Source organism: Aethalodelphis obliquidens, unplaced genomic scaffold, assembly GCF_003676395.1.
Source record: "Aethalodelphis obliquidens isolate GAN/ISIS:26980383/991018 unplaced genomic scaffold, ASM367639v1 scaffold1, whole genome shotgun sequence".
Lineage (NCBI taxonomy): Eukaryota > Metazoa > Chordata > Mammalia > Artiodactyla > Delphinidae > Aethalodelphis > Aethalodelphis obliquidens.
In genome coordinates this window covers 55,725,346-55,753,291 of record NW_020837945.1, presented here as the reverse complement: position 1 = coordinate 55,753,291, position 27,946 = coordinate 55,725,346, and the positions used below count along the sequence as shown (strand labels likewise).

At 39.1% G+C, this 27,946-nt stretch overlaps 1 protein-coding gene across 3 annotated transcripts in view; it reads left to right on the top strand.

Annotated features, from left to right (window-relative positions):
* The window catches only part of MORC1 (MORC family CW-type zinc finger 1), a 350,777-nt gene that overhangs the window by 268,295 nt on the left and 54,536 nt on the right, over window positions 1-27,946 (top strand). For all 3 annotated transcript variants that reach the window (XM_027104268.1, XM_027104263.1, XM_027104274.1), the window contains 3 exons: window positions 2,733-2,838; window positions 7,914-8,052; window positions 27,704-27,769. In XM_027104268.1, the coding sequence (XP_026960069.1) occupies window positions 2,733-2,838; window positions 7,914-8,052; window positions 27,704-27,769 (311 nt within the window). The remainder of the gene's footprint in view (window positions 1-2,732; window positions 2,839-7,913; window positions 8,053-27,703; window positions 27,770-27,946) is intronic.

Here is a 27,946-nt window from a genome sequence, read left to right as displayed (position 1 = left end):
GAAGGAGAGTGATATCACTGAAGCATTGAACACTTATTATGTGTCTCTACTGTCTTCAGGGAATCGGCCATTCAGTGGGGAAGGTGGTCAAGCAAACAAAATATCACCCTGTAGCTATTTACACAGGGCCAAGGGAACACCTCCCCAGCCTTGAGCCTGGGGTGGTCCAAAGAGGACCTGACTGGTTAGATGTCACTTGTAGTAAGGTTGCTCTGGCAGCTTAGTGCAGGATGATTTGGAGGAGGGCTAGAGCAGAGGTTGGGTGAGACCTCTGATGAGACTACTGGCATAATCCAGGATCCAGGTGAGAAACTGTAAATGTCTGAATAAAGGCATGGCAGTGAGATGTAAGAGGAACACAAATGACAGACAGATGCTTAGAAGGTATAACTGAGGAAATTGATGACTATATGCAACAGCCTATTGGATGATAATATTACTGGCTAAAAATGACAGTGTTTTTGATATGTGCAAGGTACTGTCAGAATCCAATCTCCAGTACCTGAGAGCCGTGTGAAACTGGGTAAATTCCTTAACTTCTCTAAGCCTCAGTTTTCTTATTTATAAAATGAGGTTAGTATTTGTAGTTACATCATGAAGTTTTGTGAAAATACAATTAATTCACACATGTAAAGTTTACTAAGTGCTTGGGATAGTGTATTAGGGTTCTCCAGAGAAAGAGAACCAATAGGATAGACAGATTTATGGACGGATGGATGGATAGTTAGATAGATATTAATTATAGGAAATTGGCTCCCATGATTAAGGAGGCTGACAACTCCCAAGATCTGTAGTCAGCAAGCTGAAGACCTAGAAGAGCCGTTGGTTTAATTGCAGTTTGAGTCTTAAGGCCTGAGAACCAGAAGACCGGATGATGTAGTTCCAGTCTGAATGTTGACAGGCTCAATACCCAGGAAGAGCCGATGTTTTAGTTCTAGTCTGAAGGCAGGAAAACACTGATGTCTCAGTTCAAGACAGTCAGAGGTTTCTTCTTACTTGCAAGAGTGTCAGCTTTTTTTTTTTTCCCCTCTATTCAGGCCTTCAACTGATTTGTTGAGGCCCACCCATATTAGGGAAGACAGTGTGCTTTACTCATTCTACCAGCTCAAATGTTAATCTCATCCAAAACATCCTCACAGATACACTCACAATAATGTTTGACCAAATATCCAGACACCCCTTGGCCCCATCAAATTGACACATAAAAGTAACCATCACAGATAATACCTAGCAGTGTTGGCTTTTATCATTGTTTTTATATCATATAATCCTCAGGAACTCTTTTAAGTAAGTAGTAATATTAATCTCTTTTTACAGATGATGATGCTGAAACATAGCGCAGTAATTTTTCTGAGTTATAGAGGTAGTCATTGTGGAGCTATTCAGATTTTTTTTTTCTTTTTTGCAATCAAATTTTTAATAACAAAGATACTATATTTTAATATGGTCAGATACATTTGGCTAAGTACAGATTTTAAAAAACACAAGTGTCTAGCCCAACAGTACAACCATACAACTTTGTACAGAACATTCCTTAGATCAACAGAAAATACATTTGAGCACAAAAATAAAAAATATTTAAAGAGAATCTCTAAGCAGCATTTTATTTCTTCAAAACAGACATATAGTACTGATTAAATATCTACAAGTGCTTTTCCTTTACAAAAATACACATATTCTTAATAGACTAAGTCATTAACAATGACCTGGTAATCTTTCACTTCAATTTGAACGATTTATAAGCTAAATCTTACAACTACAAAAAGGTTTGTATTTGTATGTTAAGATGTTACCACTTTTGACCAAAAAAAAAAAGCTTAAAATATTTTACATTTCAAAGAAAAATTAACAACATAACTGTACAATATAGTCTATGATGGTTGTATTTAATGTGAGGGCTACTCTGTTAAAAACTGGAGCTTGCTGTTGTGTTGCCAGATGCAGTGAGATGTAGATATTGGTTGTGGGAATTACAAAAATGAGTGAGTTTGCCATAACTTTAATTTTCTGGGCTATTCAGATTCTTAACCACTGTGCAAACAGCCTCCATCTTATATGAGCAGAGGGAAGTATTTACCCAAGAGCCATTAACAGTGGGTCTGGAGGGAACTGAGGATTAAAGTGAGGAATAGCCTGGGGAGAGTAGAGTGCCTTAGTCCTAAAAACCAGGAGGGACTGAAAGGGAGAAAGAGATAAAGAAGTTAAGACTGTAGACTGGAGAGTAGGATAAGAGATGTAAAAAAAAAAAAAAAAAAAAATGCAGAGCAAGGAACTATGTGTAAATGGTAGAGAGAGCTTGATTTTCCTTGTTATGTTAGTCATGTGGTTGGAGATGAACAGTGGTATTGTTGGCAGATAGATAATAGGTCAGAAAAAATGGCAGAGTCAGGTCACTGGAAGTCTTCATATGGTTTGAGAAGAGGTGAAGAGGGACCTATTAAGATTCTTCTGGCTGAAACTAGTAGAAACCAACTGGAAAGAACTTAAGCAATAATGGCGATAATAATAACAGCAGCAACAATAATAATTTATTGATGGTGTCCTAGGGTAGCTCATAGAATCCTGAACTATTTGTGCCATCAAATATAATGGTATATGATCAAGGATTCACTTGTCTTTGGATTGAAATACCTCATACTTTCGGTATATGCAACCTGACATCTTACTATGTTAGATTCACTTCTGATTGTGGTCTTTCTTGTATGTACATGGTTTTGTTTTGATTATTTTAGATCTTTGCCTTAAATGGAGAGTCTTGCCTCCCTCTACTAATTATCAGGAAAAAGAAATTTATGACATCTGGATTTGTGCTAATAACGCTAACCTCTTGGAAAACAGGTAGTTTTTGATAGTTTTCTAAAATTCTTTATTCATTTTTAATTACTAAAATATATATGTGTGAAACTGGATACATAGATAATTTTTAGCTTAGTAGCTGTCATTTCTTCTAACTCTTTCTAGCTCCTTGCCACCTCTGGAAGGATATTTCGTTAGTATTCTTTTCCATCAAGTTAAGAGAGTCCTGGGTGTAACTTTTTGTCAGCATTTGGTGTGCAGCTCTGTGCTTCCACTGGCGGGAGACCTACCCTGGTGTTTAAGAGTTCTGCCTTCCAGTTCATTTACACGCAATGTACAATCTTATCCTGCAGGAGTCTTATCTAGAGGGTGTCTCTAGAGGCACTAAACTGTTAGACTATGTGCTTTTCCTGTTTAAGTCATATATTGATTTCATTGCTTTGTGCTTTTGGAGGAAGAAGTTCAGACTAAAACAGGAAAAAAAACCCAATTAAATATTGATGAATGTCAATGTTATTACAAGCCCTTTTTGACTTACTTCTTCTCCTTGTGGGCAAAAGAGTTAATACTCCCCTTTAACAAAGGCACCCTTAAGTGAGGCATCGCTTTTCCATGGAGTTTATTCTAAGTACTTTGACCTGGATAAGTGGATCAATATTGCTAATACAGACATTAGGGTAATAACTCTTGTTTATTTTTATCCAGCCCTGAATAAAAAATAAAGAGCAACTGAATAAAAATTAGAAAGAAGAAAACATTTAGAAACTGCTACTAAAACCCCTTCCACCTGGAGTCTCCAGGCTAATCATATTTAGAGATTAACAAAAAATGTCAGAGGTGACAGGGGCTCTTAGATTTCACATGGCCCGAGGGGTTTTTTAGTCTCCCTTTCTTGGTTTGCAGCAGAACCTTTTTTTTTTTCTCCCCCGAATAAAATTTGTCTCTGACCTCAAGTATATAAAATAGATAAAAACAGAACTGTCCTGATTTAATTGGAGGTTGAGAATCTGGAGGCCAGAGGTATCCACTTCTCATTTCTGTCCCTACTCTCTCTAAAAAGCTTAGAGCTCCAGGGAGCATGATTATAAAACAGTGATATAGTCTCACTTCTTCATTTTAGAGAAATGGAAATTGAAGCCCAAAATGTGGGGGTGAGAAGCCTGTTCATGAAGCCACTGGCCCAGGTCTTCTAACTCCCAACCTGATTCTAGTCCTAACTTGTAACTTAAATATCTCCCAAATAGGAACACAGTGGTGGCTCAGTTTCAATATTAAGAATAGGTAGTGTTTTCATTGTCATTGTCATGATTTTCACCCAAGTGTTGTTTAAGAGAAGTTTTTTTTATTGTTGTTTTGGTTTTGATTTTTAAATTTCTGCGTGGAAAGCCTTATGCTAGGAAATGTAAGTAAAATTGGTCCAAGCCCGCAACTGTCAAAAAAAAAAAAAGTTAATAATATTGATCACTTTCTGTGAGCTCAGAACTTTCATACAGTGTAGGATAGTGTTTAGAGTTTAGACTCTGGGTCCAGACTGCCTGGGTTTGACTCCTGGCTTCATTAGCCTCTGAAGCCTTGGACAAATGATATAACCTCTCTTTAACTCATCTTCCCATCACCTAGGATGGAGTGTAATAATAGGACCTTCTGCATGTTTTCTAGGTCCAACTGAGCCCCTTGTAAGGACAATCTAAGTCCCTGGTCACTGGGGGCCCCTTGGTAACAAGCCATGAGAATTTAGATTCCTCCCCACATTCTAACCATATACCCATTACTTCTCACCCCAGTCTTAGGCCTTCTCGGACCCACAAAACTGGGAATGTGTCCTCTGTAGCTTCCCTTTTCTCAAACTTACTATTGTCCTTGAATTGGCATGGTTGCCCCCTCGTCTCCTTGAAAAGTGATGGTGCCATCACAGAACGTTATAAAATTAGTTTCAGAACTGTATTAATTCTCTTTTACACATCAAAACACTGCCACTTGTGATGACAGGCAAGATAAATTTGCCATGTTGGCAGAAAACTGATGGACCTTAAAAGCCTGAAATGCAAAAAATCTTCTTATATTTAAAATTTCTTAAGTCCTTGATTCTTTAAATATACTGACATAATTTTGACCATCTGTATTTCATTTCCACTGAAAAGATTAGGACAAAAAATATGCTTTAAGTGATAGCAAGAGATTTAGAAATGGGAGCTGTAGAGAAAAACTCCTGATTATAAGGGCAGTTTCTTTTTTTTTACTATTTTTTTTTTTTTGCGATATGCGGGCCTCTCACTGTTGTGGCCTCTCCCGTTGTGGAGCACAGGCTCCAGACGTGCAGGCTCAGCGGCCATGGCTCACGGGCCCAGCCGCTCCGCGGCATGTGGGATCTTCCCGGACTGGGGCACGAACCCGTGTCCCCTGCATCAGCAGGCGGACTCTCAACCATTGCGCCACCAGGGAAGCCCGGGCAGTTTTTTGAGAGCTGACACTTCTTTCTGGGAGATCGTTAACAGCGATGCAGATGAAGATTCCCAAGGGAGGAGGAGTTGATCTGATGACCTCACTCAGTCCTCTGATTCAGTATATTTAGATGGACCGTGCATAATTTGAGACTAAGCCATGAAATAGCAAAACCCTGATACATATGTGCTATTGGATTTGGATAGAATCACATAAAATAAGTGTGTTAAAGTGATGAGATGCGAAATATAGTTATTTATTAGGCAACATTTGATGAGCGGAAGGACAGAGTAATGGGGCGAAAAGTGGCATCGTCTGTATTTACAGAAAATACGGTTATTGTCAGCAGTTAATTGCCAATTGTCCTCAGGGTTAATGCCACTGAATAGCATTTGAGTGAACAATGTCCGTGTAACCAGAACTGGGGCAGGAAACATAATAATAGCTCTCTCTTACATAGCAATTACACATTATGTCATTTCCTCTTTACAATAATCACGTGAGCTTTCTCTGTTTCTCAGAGGAGAAAACAGTGAGACTAAGGGAGGTCCAGTGACCTGTCCAGGATTCCTCCCTAAACCTGAAACTTGAAGCCAAGCAGTTTGATGCAAAACCTGTACTCCTTCTGCCTTACTATATCATGGACTCTCCGAAAGGATCCTTATCTCGGGAAGCCTAATTCCAGACAAATACTTTATGGTGACAAAACACACCATTTTACAAATGGTAGTATTTAGAGTTGGTGACCCAGGCAGGGTAAAAAGGAGCCATTCTTTTTCAGACCACCGAAGCCCCTTTTTGTTTTCCACCTTAAGCAGAGGGAGGCTACACATTTTTGTCACAGTACCCAAGAAGTAAACATCAGTGTGCTTCCATTACATTCATTCTATACGTTTCTCTGTATTGAAAATAGGGTTCACCAGCAGGGTAAAAATGATGCCTATCATTTGACTAAACCCAAAAGTCTGAATTTTGAAAAGGATGTTAAAAAATATCTGTGGCTTGTATTTCATATTAAAATTTAATTTGTTTCTAAAAATCTTTGAGGACAATTGGATGAATTGCATTTTAATAAAATATCTGAGGTTTTTCTTTTCTAAATAAAAACTTAATGCTGCCACAAGGTTCTTTTCTCAAATGAAATAGAAACCTGTGTAGGCACCACCCCACAGATGTCTTCAAATGAACACTGCGGGTGGTTATATATATATAGGTAGGTGTCCCCTGGTTTGTTTACCTACCACCTTTCTTTGAAAATAACAGTAAAAACAAATACCATATGTGGGTGAAATTAAGTGTTTTTTCACAGTAGTATTTGAATTTGATTGTAGTCCTCACTCTTCTCTGCTGGTGGGAGCAAGAAAAGTGTATGCTGCAGCCTTGAAAAATAGAGAAATATAGTGGGTACGATATGCTTTGCTTTTCCTACACTGTTTCAGGTGGGAGAAGTCCTTTTCTCTATTTTCAACCACCTCCTCCCTTTCCTAGCTTAATACCCATTTAGTTTAGAACATGAACTTCCCCTTCTTTTGGGTACCTACCAATGATGAAAAATCGTTCTTGTGTAAAGCAGGCTCTAAGAATAGACCTCAGCATTTTGTTCCCTCCTCCCACCCCCCCACCATGTCCCCAGCCATGCCCTGAACTGAGGCCATGTCCAGTGGGAATGGAACTTCTTGTCTCTGCCAAGCCTCCATACCAAAGTGAATAAGATGGTATCTCAATTTTTCAACAGTTTGGCTAGCTCAGCTCCCCAAAACATAGCCATGAAACCAGAAGTAGGAAAAAAAAAAAAAGGCCTCAAACCTCTCCAACCATATGTCTCAAAAATCATTAGTACTTTTTGTAACTGTAAAGATGGATGCCCTCAGAGCAGGGCGCAGAGGGCCAAAAAAAAGAAAAAAAAAAAAAAAGATGGGACGCCCTCACGCACAACCTTTTTATCGCAATTTAAACACAATTCTACTTGACTATGTACAATAATACATGTATTAACCTACTAGTGGTTGGAGACAGCACATCAGTAAGGCTGGGAAGCAGAGTGCCCACCAGCATCAGGTGCACTGACAGCAGCAGGGAGAGGAGGGTGCTAGGGTGCTGCATCAGGTCACCGGGCAGCTTGATGAAGGGCTCCACTACGTGGCTCCGTAACCCCCAAGGTGGTCCCTGAGTACCGCCTCCCATCGCAGTAGTTGCTGGTCTTCACAGTGATTCTGAGTCATCAAACGAAGGATCTCTGTGTTTCAGAAGCAGAATTATTTGGTGTATTTTACAGAGACATATAGATTTCAATCCCAAATTTTTTTGGAAGAAAAAAAACGCTTGGTAGTAATAAGGTAAGCTTCAATTATCTAAAAAACATTTTTGCAAAAGGCCTCATTTCATGATAACGCAGGATAAGTGAAGCATTAGTGAATAATGAATATTCTCCCATTCTCATAGATATATACTACCCTCCACATTTTCCAGTAAGTTCTTTTTCAAGCAAATTGGAGATTTAAGGTCATGTATTACCTAAATTCTCAGTATAATGCTCTATTTGAGTAATGCTGCATTTGAGTTTTGGATATAAGCCAGAGAGTTACTCCTGGTAGAAGTAAATAATCTTTTACGGACAGTAAATAGTTTTATATTTACTCCTGATGTTATCTCTTGTACTTGTTGATTGTGAAAAGTTGTCATCAGACACAACGACTACCTTCCATCCCCCTGGGCACTTCAAGCACAGTATCACCATCAAAAAATGAGAAAGACAAGCAACTTCAAGAGTCAGTCCAGAGGTATCAAAATCGACTGGAAGAACCTCATCGACAGGTGAGCTGTTAGTTATTCTTTCCAACATCTACCCAGAGTCTTGAGCTGTTGATTTTGTGTGTGCAAATTGACTGATGTGGTTTACCCGAGTAAAATATGTAGCCTCTTTTTTTCATCTTTTTTTGTCACCCTCTTTTAATTTTGGATCTAAGGACTGTTCTAGAGTTGATCACAAGTACTCCAAGGGTCCAGAAAGGAAGAGAACTTCTTCAAATAATACTACATTTTGTACGTGATATCCAAGTCCATCTCCACAACAGTGCATGTGAGGAACAGGGGAATATATTTCCACTCTAGGATGTAGAAGTCAACCAGCGTGTCAAAGGGCCCAGGGTCAAGTTTGGGACACTGGTCTGTATGACTCCAAAGATTAGGCTCTTTTTATTTCTTTGGGCTTCTTCCCTGGGTTTTTGAGATAAAGAGTTGTTCTTTTAAAATATTAGCCTATTAATACAGCAACTTAAAGTCGTATTTAATTATTAAGAAAATTCAATAAATAAAATATTACTATCAGTAAATGTAGGTAACCATGACAGTTGCAAGTGAAAGTGGCATGCAGAATTATTGTTTTAATCTCTTAACAAATTAATTACATCTCTGTTTATAAATTTAGCACCCAACTTCAGCATTTTTTAATTGTGTAGCCTGTCGAGCTCCTCAAATAGGAATTGAGGAGGTCCACAGCGTATGTCCAAATATGTTGACTCCTGTGTAGGTGTCAGGAAATAAGATGCTTATTTGAGTAGAAAACTGCCTTCCTGGGTGGGAGTTAAGACATCCAGGCTTACCACCTGATTATTACATGTATTCCTGGGTTCTTAGAAGATGAACTTTCTTTTCTACCCCAGCTTCATCTTCTTACCACTCCCACGTTGCTGGGGATCTGCCATGCAGGTCAGCCAGCACCTGTGATCACAGACAACAAAACCTGACCCTCCCTTTTTAGTCTGGAGTCTCAGGGTTTCTTTTGGGAAGATAACTGAGAGTTATTTAGAAACATATTCTCCTAAGCATTCTTCAATCCCTAAAAGTGGCTCAACTTTTTACAATTCTTAGAGCATCTGGTTGTGGTTTTGAGAACAGGTCAGATGTAAAAATATCACCACCTGTGGTTATTTATTTTATTTTGTTTTTTTGCGGTACCCGGGCCTCTCGCTGTTGTGGCCTCTCCACACAGGCTCCGGACGCACAGGCTCAGTGGCCATGGGAGCACAGACTCTGGGCGCGCAGGCTCAGTGGCCATGGCTCACGGGCCCAGCTGCCCCGCGGCATGTGGGATCTTCCCGGACCAGGGCACGAACCCGTGTCCCCTGCCTCGGCAGGTGGACTCTCAACCACTGCGCCACCAGGGAAGCCCTGTGGTTATTTTTATAAACAATTAGGTGAAGTCAAATCTTTTCAGTGTGAAATATCTTAATTTGTTTTGTTTCTTATTTTGCTTACCACTTCTTGTAGCTTTGTGAAGGCATTCGAAACATCCTGAATTGATTTTATCTTTATTGTAGTCTCTGGATATTTCTTTTCTTACAGAGGTCAGAGCTGACCCTTGGATAGTGATAGTGCCAATCACTAAGTCTTAACTACTTTTTCTTTGTTTGGGATTGGATGTTTTATTCATCATTGAGGTAGAGATTTTGATAGAGGCTGATGGAGTAACAGATTTGGGCCATCTGTTCTGCTTATTCTTTCTTTCTTGGTAGTTGATTTTTTCATAAAAAATTTGAGCCAGGTTTATAGATTCAGTCTGCTTTAGATATAAACAAAGAAGTTTTGGCAGGACTTAAATAGAAACATACTCCTACCAGTTGAAAGGACGTTAAGACTCTTCACCATCCTCCCCTACCCCGTTTTGTGAAAATAATCCTCACATCTTTTTTCTTCTTTTCTTTTTAATTTTTTTGGCCGCATCGTTCGGCATGTGGAATCTTAGTTTCCCGACCAGGGATCAAACTCATGCCACCTGCGGTGGAAGTGTGGGTTCTTAACCACTGGACTACCAGGGAAGTCCCAATCCTTGTATCTCTAACACACTTCCAGCATGCAGGGCCCTTCACTGACCCTGTTTTTGCGGTAGTCAAGGAAAAGTTTGGCTAGGGGTCACCTAACCATGGGCAACCAGTTGATTTTGATGTGGTCATTGAACACATACTTGCCCTTGGGTCTGTCCCATGCTAAGCATGGTGGGGAATAGAGTGACTCTAACACCAGAATGTAAGCCCTGTGACTGCAAGGCTGGTTTTGGTTTTGTTCATTGTCTGTATTACCAAAAACACTGCCTGGCATGTAGTACGTACTCAACAGATAGTTGTTGAATCACGAAATAAAATATGCCCTCAGATAATATACAGTCCCTTTGAGGACCAAGTCTGACAGCTATTTAAAAGATAGCCACTACTGTAAGACAGTACTAGTTTACTACTTGTCTGATCATAGTGGAAACTAAATTAGAAGTTTATTACAAGGAGATAGTGAGGGCAGCTTCATTCAAAAAAGCTTCATAGAGGAAGTGGCACTTAACTTGTATCTTGAAGTCTATTTAGGGTAAATAAAGGGAAAGTACAGGGCATTATACGTGAGAAGAACATTATAAATGTAGACTTGGAGATGAGCACGGGCTTGTTCCTTCATAGAACCAATCTTTTAAATTACATGCTAAACTTATGTATTTTTAAAAATAAAGTCAGCATTTGTGTGACATATTTGTCTTTTAAAAACTGTGTAACTCATTATAAAATATGAATAGAGGACCTCTGAAAGGTGACCTCAGTTCCCCTTTCACAAAAATAAATCATGAAAGTATTCAAAAACTAATTAGGTGATAGCTGCCTGATGCCAGAAAAAAGACTCAAAACCATCCAGTGTTCAGTGAGAATTTACTTTCTTCCTGACTGCTTTTTAGAAGAAGTGCTGTTAGACTATGACATAGGAAGGGTGGGAAAGCTATACAAACAGGGCATTGGTGCCATTCAGGTTCAGGGCAGATGTGATTCAGGTGTAGGGTAGGCACCACTGGAAAATCAAGTAATGGCTAGTATATTACCATGATTCCACTGTCTATTAATGGTGCCCAGTCTCTCAATATCAGGAAATAATGAGCTGCATGCCATGAAATTATGGTTTGCCCACCTCCTGTTCTCTCTTCCTGCCTCCCATTGCCAATGCTCACTTATCCATTGATTAAATCTGGGGAGCAAATATAAAAATGACCTATATCTGCCCACCCTGTTTCTTACTGTCTTGCATTTCAGCTTTAGTGGCAGAAGGCATCCTGATCTGGAAAATGAAATGTTGACTTAGTAAATCAAAGACCTTTCTGGATCTTAGATTCTTTGGTTCTGGGTTTTGTGTCATTGACAACCAAAAGGGATAGAATAATGGTAGGAAGGGTAGTATTATGGTACTAGTATCAGAAATCAGCAGCTACAGCCTCTTTTCCACCCCTCATACACCCTACTGGTATGTAGAGTGACAAAAGTCTAAATTTTAGGTGTCCTACCCACAGGGTGCCCTAGTTACAGAAAATTCACAGTGATTCAGAAAACTTTTCTGGTAGAAGAGGTACCTCAATGATTAGATCTTGTCCTCTAGGAGAAAATGAAATAGCTAGGCCCAAAGCTGTCATTTCCACAGATGGTATCATATTTAATCCCCACAACATTACAGCTAATTATATCAATTATAGCATCAGAAGGGGAGTGAATTTCAGAGAAGTTCAATAACTTGAATCAGCCAAACATCTTTAAATGGTGAAGTTGGACTTTGTTTCCTTTTTACCTAATTCCAGCACCGATCTGCTCACAGTATCATATGATAAATACAGACAAAAAGGATATGAGAACATTGACAAAGGTAACAAACTGATAAAATGCAAATCATATTTGTTAAGGGAAATATGTAAGTTCAGTAAACCTAATAGGAGGGCTCAAATCCAAGATGCAATTGATAAGCTGTGTCAGCAAGCCAAGGGCTCTTTATAAATTGTGCTTCTGGAACAGCCCATTCTTTTTCTCCTTTCTGAATAGATGAATTCCTAACTCCACGTTTCCCCTCATCCTTCTATATCGAGTGACAAGTGCCACCTGCTGGCCAAGCAATGAAGCATTTTCATTTTCATCGTCTCTCGTGATTGTTTAGCTACTAATTGGCCTATCATCTAGATAATTGTTACTCTGTTTTTCAGTAAGCCTAGACAATAATTTTAAAACCATAAGGTAGAGTTACAGAGTCAAGTCCTCTGCATTTGAGGACTTTCCAGTCCTCAGTTTTTCCCCTTTCTCAGTTTTAACTCACAATTTACAGTCTCTTCTACCTTCTATTGTACGACAGGACAACTATGTCATAATCAAACACACAGAATATAGTTTTAGGTCCATTTCATTCAGGGATTTTTGGTATCACTTCAAATCCACTTAATGTCTTCAAATCATTATAAGGCAGATGATAACTTGATTCCCTGAATGAAGCCTGCTCTATATTTACCCATTTGTACATAAGTATAGTTAATGGGTAGTATATTTATATAACAATATGTTTGTGCAAATGTGCTGTATTGCTTATATATTCTCTAGGTCTTTCTGGGTTAATCTTTTTTGATTAATGTTTATTTCTCATCTGGAGCCATAGTTCAGGCTCTCTCTAATCTGACACTACTCCTTTTTTGGCCTGAGTTTCTTCCCTTCTGCAGCATTCTCCCACTGAGCTGCCCCATGTTCCTTATCTGCTTTCTCCACTTCCACGCTGCTGACTGCCTTCGTTCCTGCCATTTTTTCTGAAATGACCTCTGCCCCTTCCCTAGTCCTTCAAGATCCCAAACTAATGTCATTGCTGTATGAAGTTTTCTCTCATTTCCCTACCTGTAAAAATATTTCCTTCCTTCCAGTCCCCTTTGCCCTTGATGTTTGTCTTTCTCAAGAGCATGTTTCACTTTCTACCTGGTATTATAGTTAGTGTGTACCCGATCGGTCTCCTATATTCGACTATAAGGTTTTTGAAAGAAGAGACCATTCTTATTCATTGCGTTTCCAACAACACCTAGGCCTGGCCATTTTACAGAGTAGGTGTTCACCAAACAACGAGTGAAGGATTGAAGGAACAATTTGATTTGTTCCTTCACAAATAGGTAAAAGGATTCTTCACAAATAGGTAGAAAGATAGTAAATATTTTTCATTGGATCGGTTAAAGTTATGTAGGTTAGACTTAAAATCTTCTGCATATATTCTTGGAGACCATAATGTTCTTACACTTGGTCAAAATAAAGTGTTGCATTTGAGTGGGAGTATAGAGACTATATTTGGATTTCATTTGTCACATTCATAGTTTTTGCGTCAAATGAATAGCCTTTGTAAAATTCCATGCCTGTTAGAAAGGAACTCCAGCAATAGCATTCTGTTCTTTTGCGGTGCTCGTGTGGACACACAAACTGAAACCGTATAGTCTGGCAATTCCCACATTGGCTGTTTTAGCGGTAAATGTGGAGCAAAGAAGCCTTGCTGAACTTGTAGCTGTGTTTTTCAAATTGAAATGGCATATCTGAGCACAACTTTATAATGAATAATGTGGATGCATTTTCCCATTTAGAATTTAATCGTTTTAATGTGTCATTATTGTGTAGGATGCTGAGATTTCAAATCTGTATAACTATGGAGACAGATGCCTTAGAAAATATATTTATTCGTTGAGTAATTTTCAGCCTCCTTACGTAAACTGTCATGATCTAAAATTTATGACACCTAAAGACCCTTGTCTAACAAGAGGCTAATATACTCCCTGTAATTGAAATGTTTTACTTTATTACTCTTGCTGCAAAGATCCCATTTTTCTATGGTGATGCATTGCCTTTCCAAAAAGGATAATGCATGATATACTCACCCTGGTGGGCCCTGTGTTCACAGCATAGCAGACGAGATGTTATTGCTCATGAGGAACTAATGTAGAAGTTCCTTGAGAGCAGGTATCATGTGTTCATCTTCTCATGTACCTCTCACCATCACATCTGGCTCATTGTTGGGCACAGTAGACGTTGAACTGCAGCTGTTCAACTCCTTAGCTTGATTTACTTGTCCAAATTCTTTTCTTTTTTTTATTGAATTATAATTGACATACAGTGTTATAGTAGTTTCAGGTGTATAACATAGTGATTCAATATTTTTTATGTGACAAAATGATCACCACAATGTTTAGCTACCGTCTGCTACCACAAAGGGTTATTACAATATTATTGACTGTATCCCTTATGCTGTACACTACATCCTCCTGACTTATTTATTTTATAACTGGAATTTTGTATCTCTTAATCAGTTTCACCTATTTTGTCCATTTCCTCATCCCCTTCCCCTCTGGCAGCCACCAGTTTGTGTCTATGAATCTGTTTCTGTTTTGCTTTGTCCACTTTTTTTTTTTATGCTCTACATATAAGTAAGATCATGTGGTATTTGTCTTTCTCTGTCTGACTTATTTCACTTAGCATAATACCCTCTAGATATAGCCATGTTGTCACAGATGGCAAGAGTTCATTCTATTTTTATGGTGGACTAGTATTCCATTGTATATATATATATATATATATATATATAGGCTACATCTTCTTTATCCATTCATCTGTCCATGGGCATTTAAGTTGTTTCCATGTCTTGGCTATTGTAAATAGTGCTGCAGTGAACATAGGGATACATATACTTTTTGAATTAGTGTTTTTGTTTTCTTCGGATAAATATCCAGAAATGGAATTGCTGGATCGTATGATAGTTCTGTTTTTAGTTTTCTGGGGAACATCCATACTGTTTTTCATAGTGACTGCACCAAGACATTTCTGCCAGTGGTGCACAGGGGTTCCCTTTTCTCCACATCCTCACCAACACTTGTTATTTTTTGTCTTTTTGATGATAGCCATTCTGACAGGTGTGAGGTGTCATCTAATCTCATTGTGGTTTTGGTTTGCATTTCCCTGATGATTAGTGATGTTGAGCATCTTTTCATGTGTTGATCAGCCATCTCTATGTCTTCTTTGGGAAAATGTCTATTTAGGTTCCCTGCCCATTTTTAATTGGGTTGTTTGGGGTTTCTTTGATACTGAGGTTATGTAAGTTCTTTATATATTTTGGATATCAACCCCTTGTCAGATTTGCAAATATCTTCTCCCATTCAGTAGGTTGCCTTTCCTTTTGTTGATGGTTTCCTGTGCTGTGCAAAAGCTTTTTAGTTTGATGTAGTCCCAGTTGTTTATTTTTCCTTTTGTTGCCCTGTCTGAGGAGACAGATCCAAAAAAATATTGCTAAGCCTGATGTCAAAAAGTTTACTGCATATGTTTTCTTCTAGGAGTTTTTTTTTTCGCGGTATGTGGGCCTCTCACTGTTGTGGCCTCTCCCGTTGCGGGACACAGGCTCCGGATGCGCAGGCTCAGTGGCCATGGCTCATGGGTCTAGCCGCTCCACAGCATGTGGGATCTTCCCGGACCGGGGCACAAACCCGTGTCCCCTGCATCGGCAGGCGGACTCTCAACCACTGTGCCGCCAGGGAAGCCCCTTCTAGGAGTTTTATGGTTTCAGGTCTTACATTTGAGTCTTTAACCCATTTTGAGTTTATTTTTGTATATGGTATGAGAAAATGGTCCGTCAAATTATTTTCTTATTCATCATTTCTTGAGGAGCTGATGTCACGCTACCTGACAGAACAGCACTGTAGTTTACTAAGCAGACCAGGACAGTACCTGTGATAGGAGCATCAGAACAGCCTGGCTTCAGGGAACAGTGTGGTGTGGGGAGTCTATGACAGCTCCTGGCTTCATAAGTCACCCTGTTTTGTCCTGGAGGTTGGGACCAAGGAATGCCATCCATTGTTGTCTGCTCCTGGGTTTCACATAAGTGACCAAACGTTGTTGCTGAGGGACAGTAGGAACTCCAGAGGGAGCTCATCCTTCCTCTGAGAAGGACAGAAGTAGCTTTGACAGTGGCTGGCAGTCTTGCCACACTCCGTCCCTCTCTGCATGTCAATCAGCCATTCTTAGTCACATCTGCAGAGACGCAGAGAGAAGGAGAGGTTTAGGTGTGTTGCCTGAATGATTTTCACTGCAGCGAATACTAATTTGGGTTTCACTGCAAATACACCTATTTGATCAGTGCCCATAAGCACCTGAACTCTATCCACAACCAGTTTTTGATGAGTGCACGTACTAATCAGGAACAGTCAGAGGCTGCCTCGTATCCCAGATGCACCTCAGGGCCTGTTTCCTGACTCTTCTCAGAGTGAGGTTCAGGTATTTGGCTTCCTTCCAGAGCAGGCTACTCTCTGGTTCCCTCTGAAGGAACCCTGTGTGTCTGAGCCTGTACCTCTGAGCTTGAATACTGTTTCTCATCTGTTAGACCTAATCTCACTTCTTACTCAGGACCCAACTTTACATTTTGAATTCAGTTTAAGGAAATGTACCTCATGATTTTTCTGATTTTGAACTCAAACCCCATAGCTTGTGCCCCTCAATTTAACCTTGTTAAGTCTTTGTCTCCTGATCATATTCTTTTTTTTTTTTTCCTGATCATATTCTTGATCTGAATCTGTATCCTTCTTCTGTCCTAACTCCTGTAGGCTTAAGCAGAATTTAAACTTAATCTCACTTGAGTTACATTTTCCACCTTGTCCTTTATCAGTATATGCTTTAACCTCCCACTCCTCCAGTCAGTCTTGCTTGGCTGGGCCCAGCCTTCTAACAAAGGGCATGGAGTCTCTTGACACACTGGGGGGTTCTAATCCAATCCAAGAGAAATAACTGATGTTTGTCCATGACTTTTGCTTTGCAGTGGTCTAGAATCATCCTTCCTCTACTCTGAGAATCCTCAAGAAGGTCTTCTAGCCAAGACCACTAGTAGTAATACCTGGCATTTGAAAATAACTAAGTATTATTTAAAATACTTCTGAACAAGGGCAGATCTAGTTTTTTGGAGTCTGAGGTTTATACATTTTGGGGGATCCCCTTCAAAAAAGAAGGCGCAAAATTATAAACACGAAGTGAGACACAGGGCCCTGTGTAAGGGAGGGGTCCTGAAGCTCACACTTCATTTGCTTCCTGATTTATCTGCCACGTGGTTCTGCATATACTATACCATTTGATCACCACAGGGTTTTTGTAGTAAAAGATAATTGCATAGGTTTCGTATGTCCAATTCCCTTCTCCTCTCCAGTTTCTTCCCTAAGATTTCCATAATTATGTATATTTTGGTGAATTCTAAAACTACCCTGAATGATTATTCTAACTGTACATATTACATACATGTGGAAACTTAAATGAGAAGGGTGAATGGAAGGATTAAATGATAAGAGCACTTACAATGTGCCACCCTTAGAGGTGCTTTATTTATTTGTTTAAAGTTATTTATTTATTTATTTATTTTTGGCTGTGTTGGGTCTTTGTTGCTGCACGCGGGCTTTCTCTGGTTGCAGCGAGCAGGGGCTACTCTTCGTTGCGGTGCGCAGGCTTCTCATTGCGGTGGCTTCTCTTGTTGTGGAGCATGGGCTCTAGGTGTGTGGGCTTCAGTAGTTGTGGCACACGAGCTCAGTAGCTGTGGCTCACAGACCCTAGAGCACAGGCTCAGTAGTTGTGGTGCACGGGCTTAGTTGCTCTGCGGCATGTGGGATCTTCCTGGACCAGGACTCGAACCCGTGTTCCCTGCATTGGCAGGTGGATTCTTAACCACTGCGTCATCAGGGAAGTATGACGTGCTTTAAATATACTGACTCATTTAATCCTTATGACCATCCTGTGATTGTTATGAGTCCTGTTTTATCCACAAGGAAACCGAGGCACAGAGAAGTAACTTGCCAAGTGTGGGGTTAGGAATCTGCAGAACTGTGATTTCAACTGACACAGTCAAGCTCCAGACCCCTCATTCTATTACTGGACTATGTTGCCTCTCTGGCTGAGTCACAGAAACAAGGTAGGAACAGAGCTAGATCAAAAATATGAGATTAAAGGCCTTCCCTGGAGGTCCAGTGGTTGAGACTCCGTGCTTCCACGGCATGGGGCACAGGTTCGATTCCTGGTCGGAGAACTAAGATCCCACATGCCACACAGCATGGCCAAAAAAAAATAAAAAATGAGATTAATTCTTAGTTCAAAGCTGTTTGAACTACTCTGCTCTCCTGCTTTCAGTTTGGATTGATAGCTCTTCAGTGTGGGAGAAAGTGGGTAATTAATAACTAATGGTAATCAGATTTTTTTATTTTTTGAGGAGCTCTGACTATATTAGGCAGAGTTGGAGGGCAGTGATCATTTTGGAAAGCTGTGCAGAGGGAGGGATGCTTAGGGGCTCCTTGAAGAAGGAGGCTGTGGAAGCAGAATATGGCGGACAGTACACTGGCCTGCTGTCAGGATACCTAACTTCAGGTCCTGGCTCTGCTGTTTATAAGCTGAGTGACCTCAGGTCTGTCTGATGTCACTAGTCCTTGATCCTAGTATACCCCTCCCCCTCCAGCTCAGTAAAAGGGGATTAGACTAGATATTTATGAAGACACATCCAATTTTAGAGCCTATGCGTATTAGTTGCCCATCTTCATTTACAGGCTAAGTTTAAAATATCTATATATATTAATTTTATTCTGAATGCAAACATGAGGTTTCTGGAGCAGAGCAGATCATTATTTAATTATAGCCAATAATCGTACTGATTCCCTTTTGCCCTAATTTGTACCCCTGGGTCAACGGATGAGATGAGGCAGAGCGTATGTTATCCTACATATACTGGAGTTTGTACCACTAGCATGGAACTCTGAAAGAAATGAATCTGGATACTTATATAGGAGAGGGACAGCCATCTCCCTAATCCTACGCTACCCCCTGACAGACAAGCACACTTCTTTGCTCTTTGAGAAGGATTCTGGGTTCTTACTCTTACCCTTTGGAATATAAATAAATCTCTTGGGGGCAAGATAAGACTAGCTTCTTTGGCTATGTCTCCATGGCCCCAGGTCTCATTCCTTCCTTAAAATGTAAACACATACCTCCAGGGAGGTAAATTTCTTCAGATGCTCTCTCACTAATAATTAGTCATAAATTAAATTCCAAGATTTGTTCTTCTAGGCTAGGTCTCAAGTTTTGGTAAACTTTGATCAGAAAGCCTTCACGGTGCAGAAACATAAAAATATTTTCTCTACAGTCCCACAAAGCATGGATATAAAATTAAAAGGGAGAATCTCCTGCCTTCCAGGGCTGTGAGTCTATGATGATTGGGCCATCTGTGTAAGTATGTCACATGTTTGTAAAAATACAGATTCCTGAGATCTGCAGCAGACTGACTGAACAAGAATCTGTGAGACAGAAGCCTTAGAATCTGCATTTCTGCACAGCTCCCCACACGATTCTTATGCACCGCAGACTTTCTCTTCTTTATTCCTGAGTTAAGGATCCTTCAGTTTTTCTGCTGCCAGAGATACTTCATATTATGCAGGTTTTGCTATTGAATCTGTGATTTTCAGGACTTTCCAAACATGTAAAGAAATGTAACAGTCTTGCCAGGAGAGTTTATGAGTGTCATATAAAAATAAATACTGATATTAGAAAGGTTTCTAGGGTGATGATGATTCTTTGAAATCTGAAAAGGTGATGGTGATGATAAAGATGATACCACTAGTAAACAACTACTCATTAAGTAACAGACAGAATTTGAAATGGATTAGCTGTGTTACATGGATTTCTGTTTTGCAAAGAAATACAAAGCTGTGCCAACATTATTGATATTTTTCTATTCAAAATGTAGTTGAGACATTTTCTTTTTGAATATTGTATTTATTTATTTATTTGGCTACACCAGGTCTTAGTTGCGGCATGTGGGATCTAGTTCCCTGACCAGGGAATGAACCTGGGCCCCCTGCATTGGGAGTGTGGAGTCTTAGCCACTGGACCACCAGGGAAGTCCCTAGTTGAGACATTTTTGCTGTGTTTTTCTATGATGTGTGAAGTTCTTTTGTAGAAACACAACTCTGAAATGAATATAAAAAGAGGAAAACTAATGGAATTAAAAATTTTTTTTTATTACTCACAACTCTAGTGATGAGATTAGTAGTTCAGGTCAAAACTCATTACAGTAAAATTTTATAGCCAAAAGTAATTATCTTTAAGCTAGCACCAAAATTATACAAACCCAAATGATTTAAGTGTATCATACATTGTAACTAGGCTAGGCTCAATCCATTTTGCTATATTAGGAACACTGACATTTAATTAAGACACTGACATTTAATATAAAGCATCTCGGGCTTCCCTGGTGGCGCAGTGGTTGGGAGTCCGCCTGCCGATGCAGGGGACGTGGGTTCGTGCTCGAGTCCTGGAAGATCCCACATGCCGCAGAGTGGCTAGGCCCGTGAGCCATGGCCGCTGATCCTGCACGTCCGGAGCCTGTGCTCTGCAACGGGAGAGGCCACAGCAGTGAGAGGCCCGCGTACTGCAAAAAAAAAAAAAAAAAAAAAAAAAATATATATATATATATATATATATATAGCATCTCAAAGATGTGATAACATCTGACAGGTAGTGGAGAAGTTTAGTCACATTATGAGTGCAGAATAGACTTGTGGCAGTGTTTCAACAGTGGAAGAGATGAGCAGTAGGCCCTGGCAGCATCTGTTAATCACCAACATTTTATTGAGTACCTATAAAGTGCTAAACATTGTGATAGGTACTACAGATAAAAAATGACTTTGAGAGTTTACAGTCTGTTGAGAGAGATACCCATATTACCATAACTATAAGACAGTGTGATACATACCATGATAAATATAGGTAGAAAGAGATATAGGAGGCTTCTGCTATAAATATGGCTATATAGATGTAGCATCTTCCTGTTTTTTCCTGGGAGTCTTCTAAGAGCGACAGGAAAACAGAAAACAAAAATGCAACTCCAATTTCAGTCAAGCTAGGAAACATATACCAAAATACTGCAGTGCTGCCAAAAGCAGTCAAGATAATGCAGGAGCTCCACAGGAGGAAAGGAAGAGGAATGGAAAGACGAGCCCAGCAATAGCACCTCTAAAGAATTAACACAAATACACTTACTGAAGAAGGGTTCATCTGGAGATGGAACAGCTATAGCCTTTATCTACAATAGCTGGGAGGCAACAGGAACCTTACTGGACCTGCTTTGGTTCACAGAAGTAGAAGATGTGGAATGCACATGAAAGTACTCCAGAAAGCCATATTTGCAGAAGCAGTGTTTTTTGGATAAAGATTAGAAGAAAAGAGGTTTTGCTTGTGGAAAAAAAAAACTTGCCTAAACTCTTATCCTCTACCTACCCTTCCTATAGAAAATTCTGGGAAAGAGCTAGTCCTGGAAAACCTAACTCTTATAATGATGTATTTAAGAAACAAACTAGTAGCATAGCTAAATATCTACAAAAAAAAGAAAAAAATCCAGTAAAATATGAATATGGCACCATATAAATATATAACATATAAATATCATAAACAAAAAGGAAACAAAATCCAGTAAGATATAAATGGCAAAAAAGGAGCAACTACATCCGTTGCTGATAAAAAAAAAAAAACTCTTAGCAAATCAGGAACAGAAGAAAACTCCCTCAGTGTGATAAAGGACATCTACAAAAACCCTACAGCAAAAATTGTACTTACTAGTGAAAGACTAAAATCTCTCCCCTAAGATCAGGAATTAGACAAGGAGGTTTGCTGTCATCACTCCAATTCAGCATTTACAGGAGGTTCTAGAAGTACAAGAAAGACAGAAAAGAAAAGGCATTCTGACTGCAAAGGAAGAGGTAAAACTGGTTCTTTTCAGATGTGATAGTCTATGTAGGAAATTGAATGGAATCTGTTAAAAAGTTACTGGAATTGGTAAAATGAGCTTAGCAAAGTTGCAGCGTTCAAAATCAGTATATAAAAATCAACTATTTTGATTTACTAGCATCAGACAATTGTAATTGAAATTTTAAAATATAATACCATTTCCAATAGCATTAAAATACATGAAATACTTCAGGAAAAATTTGACAAAAGATGAGTAAGACCTGCACTGAAAACTACAAAACACTGATGAAAAAATTAAATAAAGCAAATAAATAGAGAGGTAACCTACGTTCATGAGTTTGAAGACTCAATATTGTTAAGATGTCAATTCTCTCTAATAGGTCTATAGATTTAACCCAATGTTAATCAAAATCCAAGCTAGTTGTTTGTGGGGTTTTTTTTTGTAGAAATTGTAAAATGTATAAAATTCATATGGAGTGCAGAGGATTTAAAATAACTTTGAAAAAGAACAAAGTTGGTGGGGTTGACACCATCTAATTTCAAGGCATTATAAACCTATGGTAATCAAGACAATTTGGTATTGGTGTTAAAAGAGACAAATAGAGCCATGGGACATAATAAAGAGTACAGAAATAGACTCATACATTTGTGGCCAATTGTTTTTCAACAACGGGACCAATACATTTCATTGGGAGAAAGAAATAATCTTTTCAACAAATGATACCAAAACACTTGGATAGTCATATATACCTTAAAATAATGAACCTTGACTCTTACCTCAAACCAAATAAAAATTATGGGAAATGCAGCATAGGCCAAATGTAAAACCTAAAACTATAAACCTTCTAGAAGAATGCGTGGGAAAAAATTTTAGTGGCCTAGGGTTTGGCAAAGATTTCTTAAATATGATACCAAAAGCATGAGCTATAAAAGAAAATTTAACAAATTTGACTCCATCAAAATTTAAAAACTTTGCTCTTCAAAGGACACAAGAAATCAAAAAATCAAGCCACAGACTGGGAGAAAATATTTACAAAACTCTATCTGATCTGGACTGATATCTAGAATGTATAAAGAACTTTAAAAACTCAATAATAAGACACACAACACATTTAAAAAATAGACAGTTTTGAGACTCTAAACAGGACTCAGCTGAGCCACACTGTACTTGGGCTTCTGCCCTATAGAACTGGTACTATCAGTTCTTCCTATTGTCCCTCCAACCTGAGGGCTCTAAGAGCTTCCTGCTTTTGCTAACATCTAGGGTACCTTCCATCTGCTGGTAGTCTTCTTAGCCTCTTCCATCTCTTCTGTTACCAATCACTGTAGTAAATTCCTTCTGTTCTAAAAGAGTGGGAAGAACATTTGAACAGACATTTCACTAAGGGAGATATACAGACAGCAAATAAACACATGAATGTAAGCATACATCTACACAAAAACTTATACTTGTATGCTCATAGTAGTTTTTTTAATTTTTAAAAAATTTTTTAACATCTTATTAGAGTATAATTGCTTTACAATGGTGTGTCAGTTTCTGCTTTATAACAAAAGTGAATGAGTTATACATATACATATGTCCCCATATCCCCTCCATCTTGCGTCTCCCTCCCATCCTCCCTATCCCACCCCTCTAGGTGGTCACAAAGCACCGAGCTGATCATCCTATGCTATGTGGCTGCTTCCCACCAGCTATCTATTTGACATTTGGCAATGTATATATGTCAATGCTACTCTCTCACTTTGTTCCCAGCTTACACTTCCCCCTCCCTGTGTCCTCAAGTCCATTCTCTATGTCTGCATCTTTATTCCTGTCCTGCCCCCACGTTCATCAGAACCATTTTTAATTTTTTTAGATTCCATATATATATATGTGTTAGCATATGGTATTTGCTTCTCTCTTTCTGACTTACTTCACTCTGTATGACAGACTCTAGGTCCATCCACCTCACTACAAATAACTCAGTTTCATTTCTTTTTATGGCTGAGTAACATTCCACTGTATATATGTGCCACATCTACTTTATCCATTCATCTGTCGATGGACATTTAGGTTGCTTCCATGTCCTGACTATTGTAAATAGAGCTGCAATGAACATTTTGGTACATGACTCTTTTTGAATTATGGTTTTCTCAGGGTATATGCCCAGTAGTGGGATTGCTGCGTCGTATGGTAGTTCTATTTGTAGTTTTTAAGGAACTTCCATACTGTTCTCTATAGTGGCTGTATCAATTTACATTCCCACCAACAGTGCAAGAGTGTTCCCTTTTCTCTACACCCTCTCCAGCATTTATTGTTTGTAGATTTTTTGATGATGGCCATTCTGACCGGTGTGAGGTGATACCTCATTGTAGTTTTGATTTGCATTTCTCTAATGATTAATGATGTTGAGCATTCTTTCATGCAATTGTTGGCAATCTGTGTATCTTCTTTGGAGAAATGTCTATTTACGTCTTCTGCCCAGTTTTGGATTGGGCTGTTTGTTTTTTTGATGTTGAGCTGCATGAGTTGCTTGTAAATTTTAGAGATTAATCCTTTGTCAGTTGCTTCATTTGCAAATATTTTCTCCCATTCTGAGGGTTGTCTTTTGGTCTTGTTTATGGTTTCCTTTGCTGTGCAAAAGCTTTGAAGTTTCATTAGGTCCCATTTGTTTATTTTGTTTTTATTTCCATTTCTCGAGGAGGTGGGTTAAAAAGGGTCTTGCTGTGATGTATGTCATAGAGTGTTCTGCCTATGTTTTCCTCTAAGAGTTTGATGGTGTCTGGCCTTACATTTAGGTCTTTAATCCATTTTGAGTTTATTTTTGTGTATGGTGTTAGGGAGTGTTCTAATTTCATTCTTTTACATGTAGCTGTCCAGTTTTCCCAGTGCCACTTATTGAAGAGGCTGTCTTTTCTCCACTGTATATTCTTGCCTTTACCAAAGATGAGGTGACCATATGTGCATGGGTTTATCTCTGGGCTTTCTATCCTGTTCCATTGATCTATATTTCTGTTTTTGTGCCAGTACCATACTGTCTTGATTCATAGTAGTTTTGTTTGTAATAGCCAAACACTGGAAGTCACCCAAGTGACTATCAATAGGTGAAAGGACAAATTGTGGTATGTCCGTTCAGTGGAATACAACTCAGCAATAAAAAGGAATGAACTATTGATCCACAAAGCAATATGGATTAATTTCAAAATAATTCTTCCTAGTGAAAGAAACCAGACGAAAAAGATTTATGATTCCACTTAAGATAAAATTCTAGAAAATGCAGATGATCTATGCTGAGAGAAAGCAGATCAGTGGTTGCCCATGGATGGGATAGGGGTAGGAAGAGGTGTAGGGAGGGGTCAGAGGGAGGGAGCTCAAGGAAACCTTTGGGCATAGTTAACTATAGCAAACACTGTATGATATATATGAAAGTTATTAAGAGAGTAGATCCTAGGAGTTCTCATTACAAGGAAAAACTTTTTTCTTTTTTTATTGTATCTATATGAGATGATGGATGATAACTAAACTTATTGTGGTAATCATTTCACAATATATGTAAGCCAAGCCATTACCTTAAACTTAATGATGTATGACAATTATATCTCAAAACTAACTGGAGGTGCGGAAGGAATACAATGCAGCTGTAAAAAGGGAATGAAGAAGCTTTTTAAGTACTAATAGAGAAAGATCTGTAGGATATATCCTTAAGTAAAAAAGAAAGATGCAGACTGTGTGTATAATATACTACCATTTTTCCCCACCTCAGAAAAGCAGGGAAACCTTATGTATATATGCTTGTATTATAGATGACGTATAAGCAAATCTCTGGAAAAATAAACAAGAAATAAGTAGCAGTGGTTACTTGTTAGTGGAATATGAACTGGACAAATAGAGAATGGAGTAAGAAGGAGACTTAAAATACACTTTTAAAAATATATGTTTTTCCATGTGAATCTGTATGTATAGTGAGAGATATCTATATAAACATCCAGAAAAATGTCAGGGGAGTATAGAAGTTAAAGCAATTAATTTTCCTTTGGGGAATAGGAGCAGGAATTCGGAGTGGGTAATATTTGAACTGAGACTTGAAGGATGAGTCAAATTCGACAACTGGAGAATATCAGAAAGGTCATTCCAGGCAAAGGAAATGGGTGATACAAGGGCACGGGGACATGAAAGTGAACCTGAGGAATAGTAAATGTGACTGAGCATTTCGTGTATGAGGGCAACAAGGGGTGTCAGATGGAGGGAAAGAGGTTCAGAAGAAGAATTTAGAAAGTTAGTTGCAACCGTTTGAAAGCCGCTTGTATGTCATGCTAGGTGCTGTTTGGCTTTATTTAATAAACTTGAATTGAATGTGGTCTGTGTGCCACACCATGTGGCAGGTGCTACCGAAATGAGACTCTGTCTTCTAAGCTAGTGGTCTCAGTCCTGACTGCGTATGAGAATCACTCAGAGAGCTTTAATAACTACCGATGCCAGGCCCCATCCCCACATAATTGAATTAGAATGTCAGGGTGTAAGGACTTGGCATCAATAGTGTTTTTTTTAAGTCTTACCAGGTGATTCTAAGCAAATGCATCCAAGTTTGAGAATTCCACCTCCCCTTCTCTTTCCCCCTCTTCTTCTCTCTTGTCTTCCTTATTTTAATGAAGTGAATAATATTGTGTAGAAAGGGGTTGTGGCACAGGTCTAGAGAAGTCTCTGAACTGGAAGCAAGAAAATGAGGAGGTTATAGAAAATAGTTCAAGCAAAAGACGGTAAAGTCATTTAAACAGGGAGGTGACTTGAGGCTAGTGCAAACCTGTGGACTGAGAGTGATTATTAGCCCAGGACAGCCTAGCTTGAATGTCTGGGTGTTTGGTGATGTTACTAGTCAAAAGAGGGACTGCACGAGGAAGTACAGATTGGGGGTGGGTACAGGTACACAGGTGAAATAATTCAGGTTTGGAAGGGTTGCCTTAAAGGTACCTACAACTTATAAGATGCCACCAAGGGCCATTTGGATCTCAGGACAGAGGAAAAGACCCTATTTCAACATCTATGCAGGCCATTCACACTGGAAAAATTTTCAGCAGCTCCAACCCTTAACATCCAACCCAAACTGGAGTCAGGACTCCAGTTTGGATGTTAGGGTATTAACAAGAGCAAGGTAAATTTTCTGTCCTAGAGAGCGTGGACACTGTGCTAGATACCACGATGGCATCTGTGGCACAGCGAAAGAAAGTGGGTGCACCAAAAAGGAGGTGCAAGCGGATCCCCTAACCGGGGTCTCATTCCAAGGGGAGTGACCCTGGGTCTGGGGTGCAGGCCCACATTACTCTTTATGTTCTCTTTGAATATTTCATTAACATCTCATCGTTTTAGTGTAACAATTATCACATCAAAATATCAGCTTAGAAGGTGCTTCTTTTTCAGGAAAAACAAATGCTTTCTCTCTCTGCTTATGCCTCTGAGTACAAGGCAGGAGTTGGTTGCTGAGGGTAAGGCAGCATCTCAGTTATTAGGGACACAGTTAAGGCCAGTCTATCCTCAAAAGTCCCTTGAAGCTCAGGCCCAGAACTTTGAACTATACAGAGCTGTTGCTGAAGGTCAAGATTTATTCCAGATGCTGGGACCTACAAGTGGAGACAAAGGGTCTCCAGAGAGGGGAGATGAGGGCTGTGGAGACAGTGTTTAATACAGTGGCCCCTTGTATTGCTTTTAAGACATTTGATCTATAATACTTCATTGGATTGTCTTGTACTGTCCAGTCGCTACCAGTCAGACATCATTGCTCTATGTCTAAACTGAAAGGGACTCCTTAGTAATGATTGGTGAGAGTATGTGATCTTGGCACTTCTTTAAGAAATGAAGAATATTGAATTATTTTAATATGTCAGTTGAAAGTTATTTTTACTTACATTTGTCTAATGATTTTTTTCCATAATAGCCTCAGTTTATACCAACAATTAGGATCCCTGAGTTCACTACCACCGGCCAAACTTCAGCACCTAAGGTGAGTAATTAAAGTGGGATTGAGCCGTTTGTAACATTTCCCGTATGAAGGATAAGACTTATCAAGGGCTAAATGTCATCATGGTTTAATAGGTTCAGAAAGTGAAGCACTGTTACATATTTTTTCACTGTCATCATTTTTTTCTTATTAGAGTAATACATGTTTATTAGGAAAAAC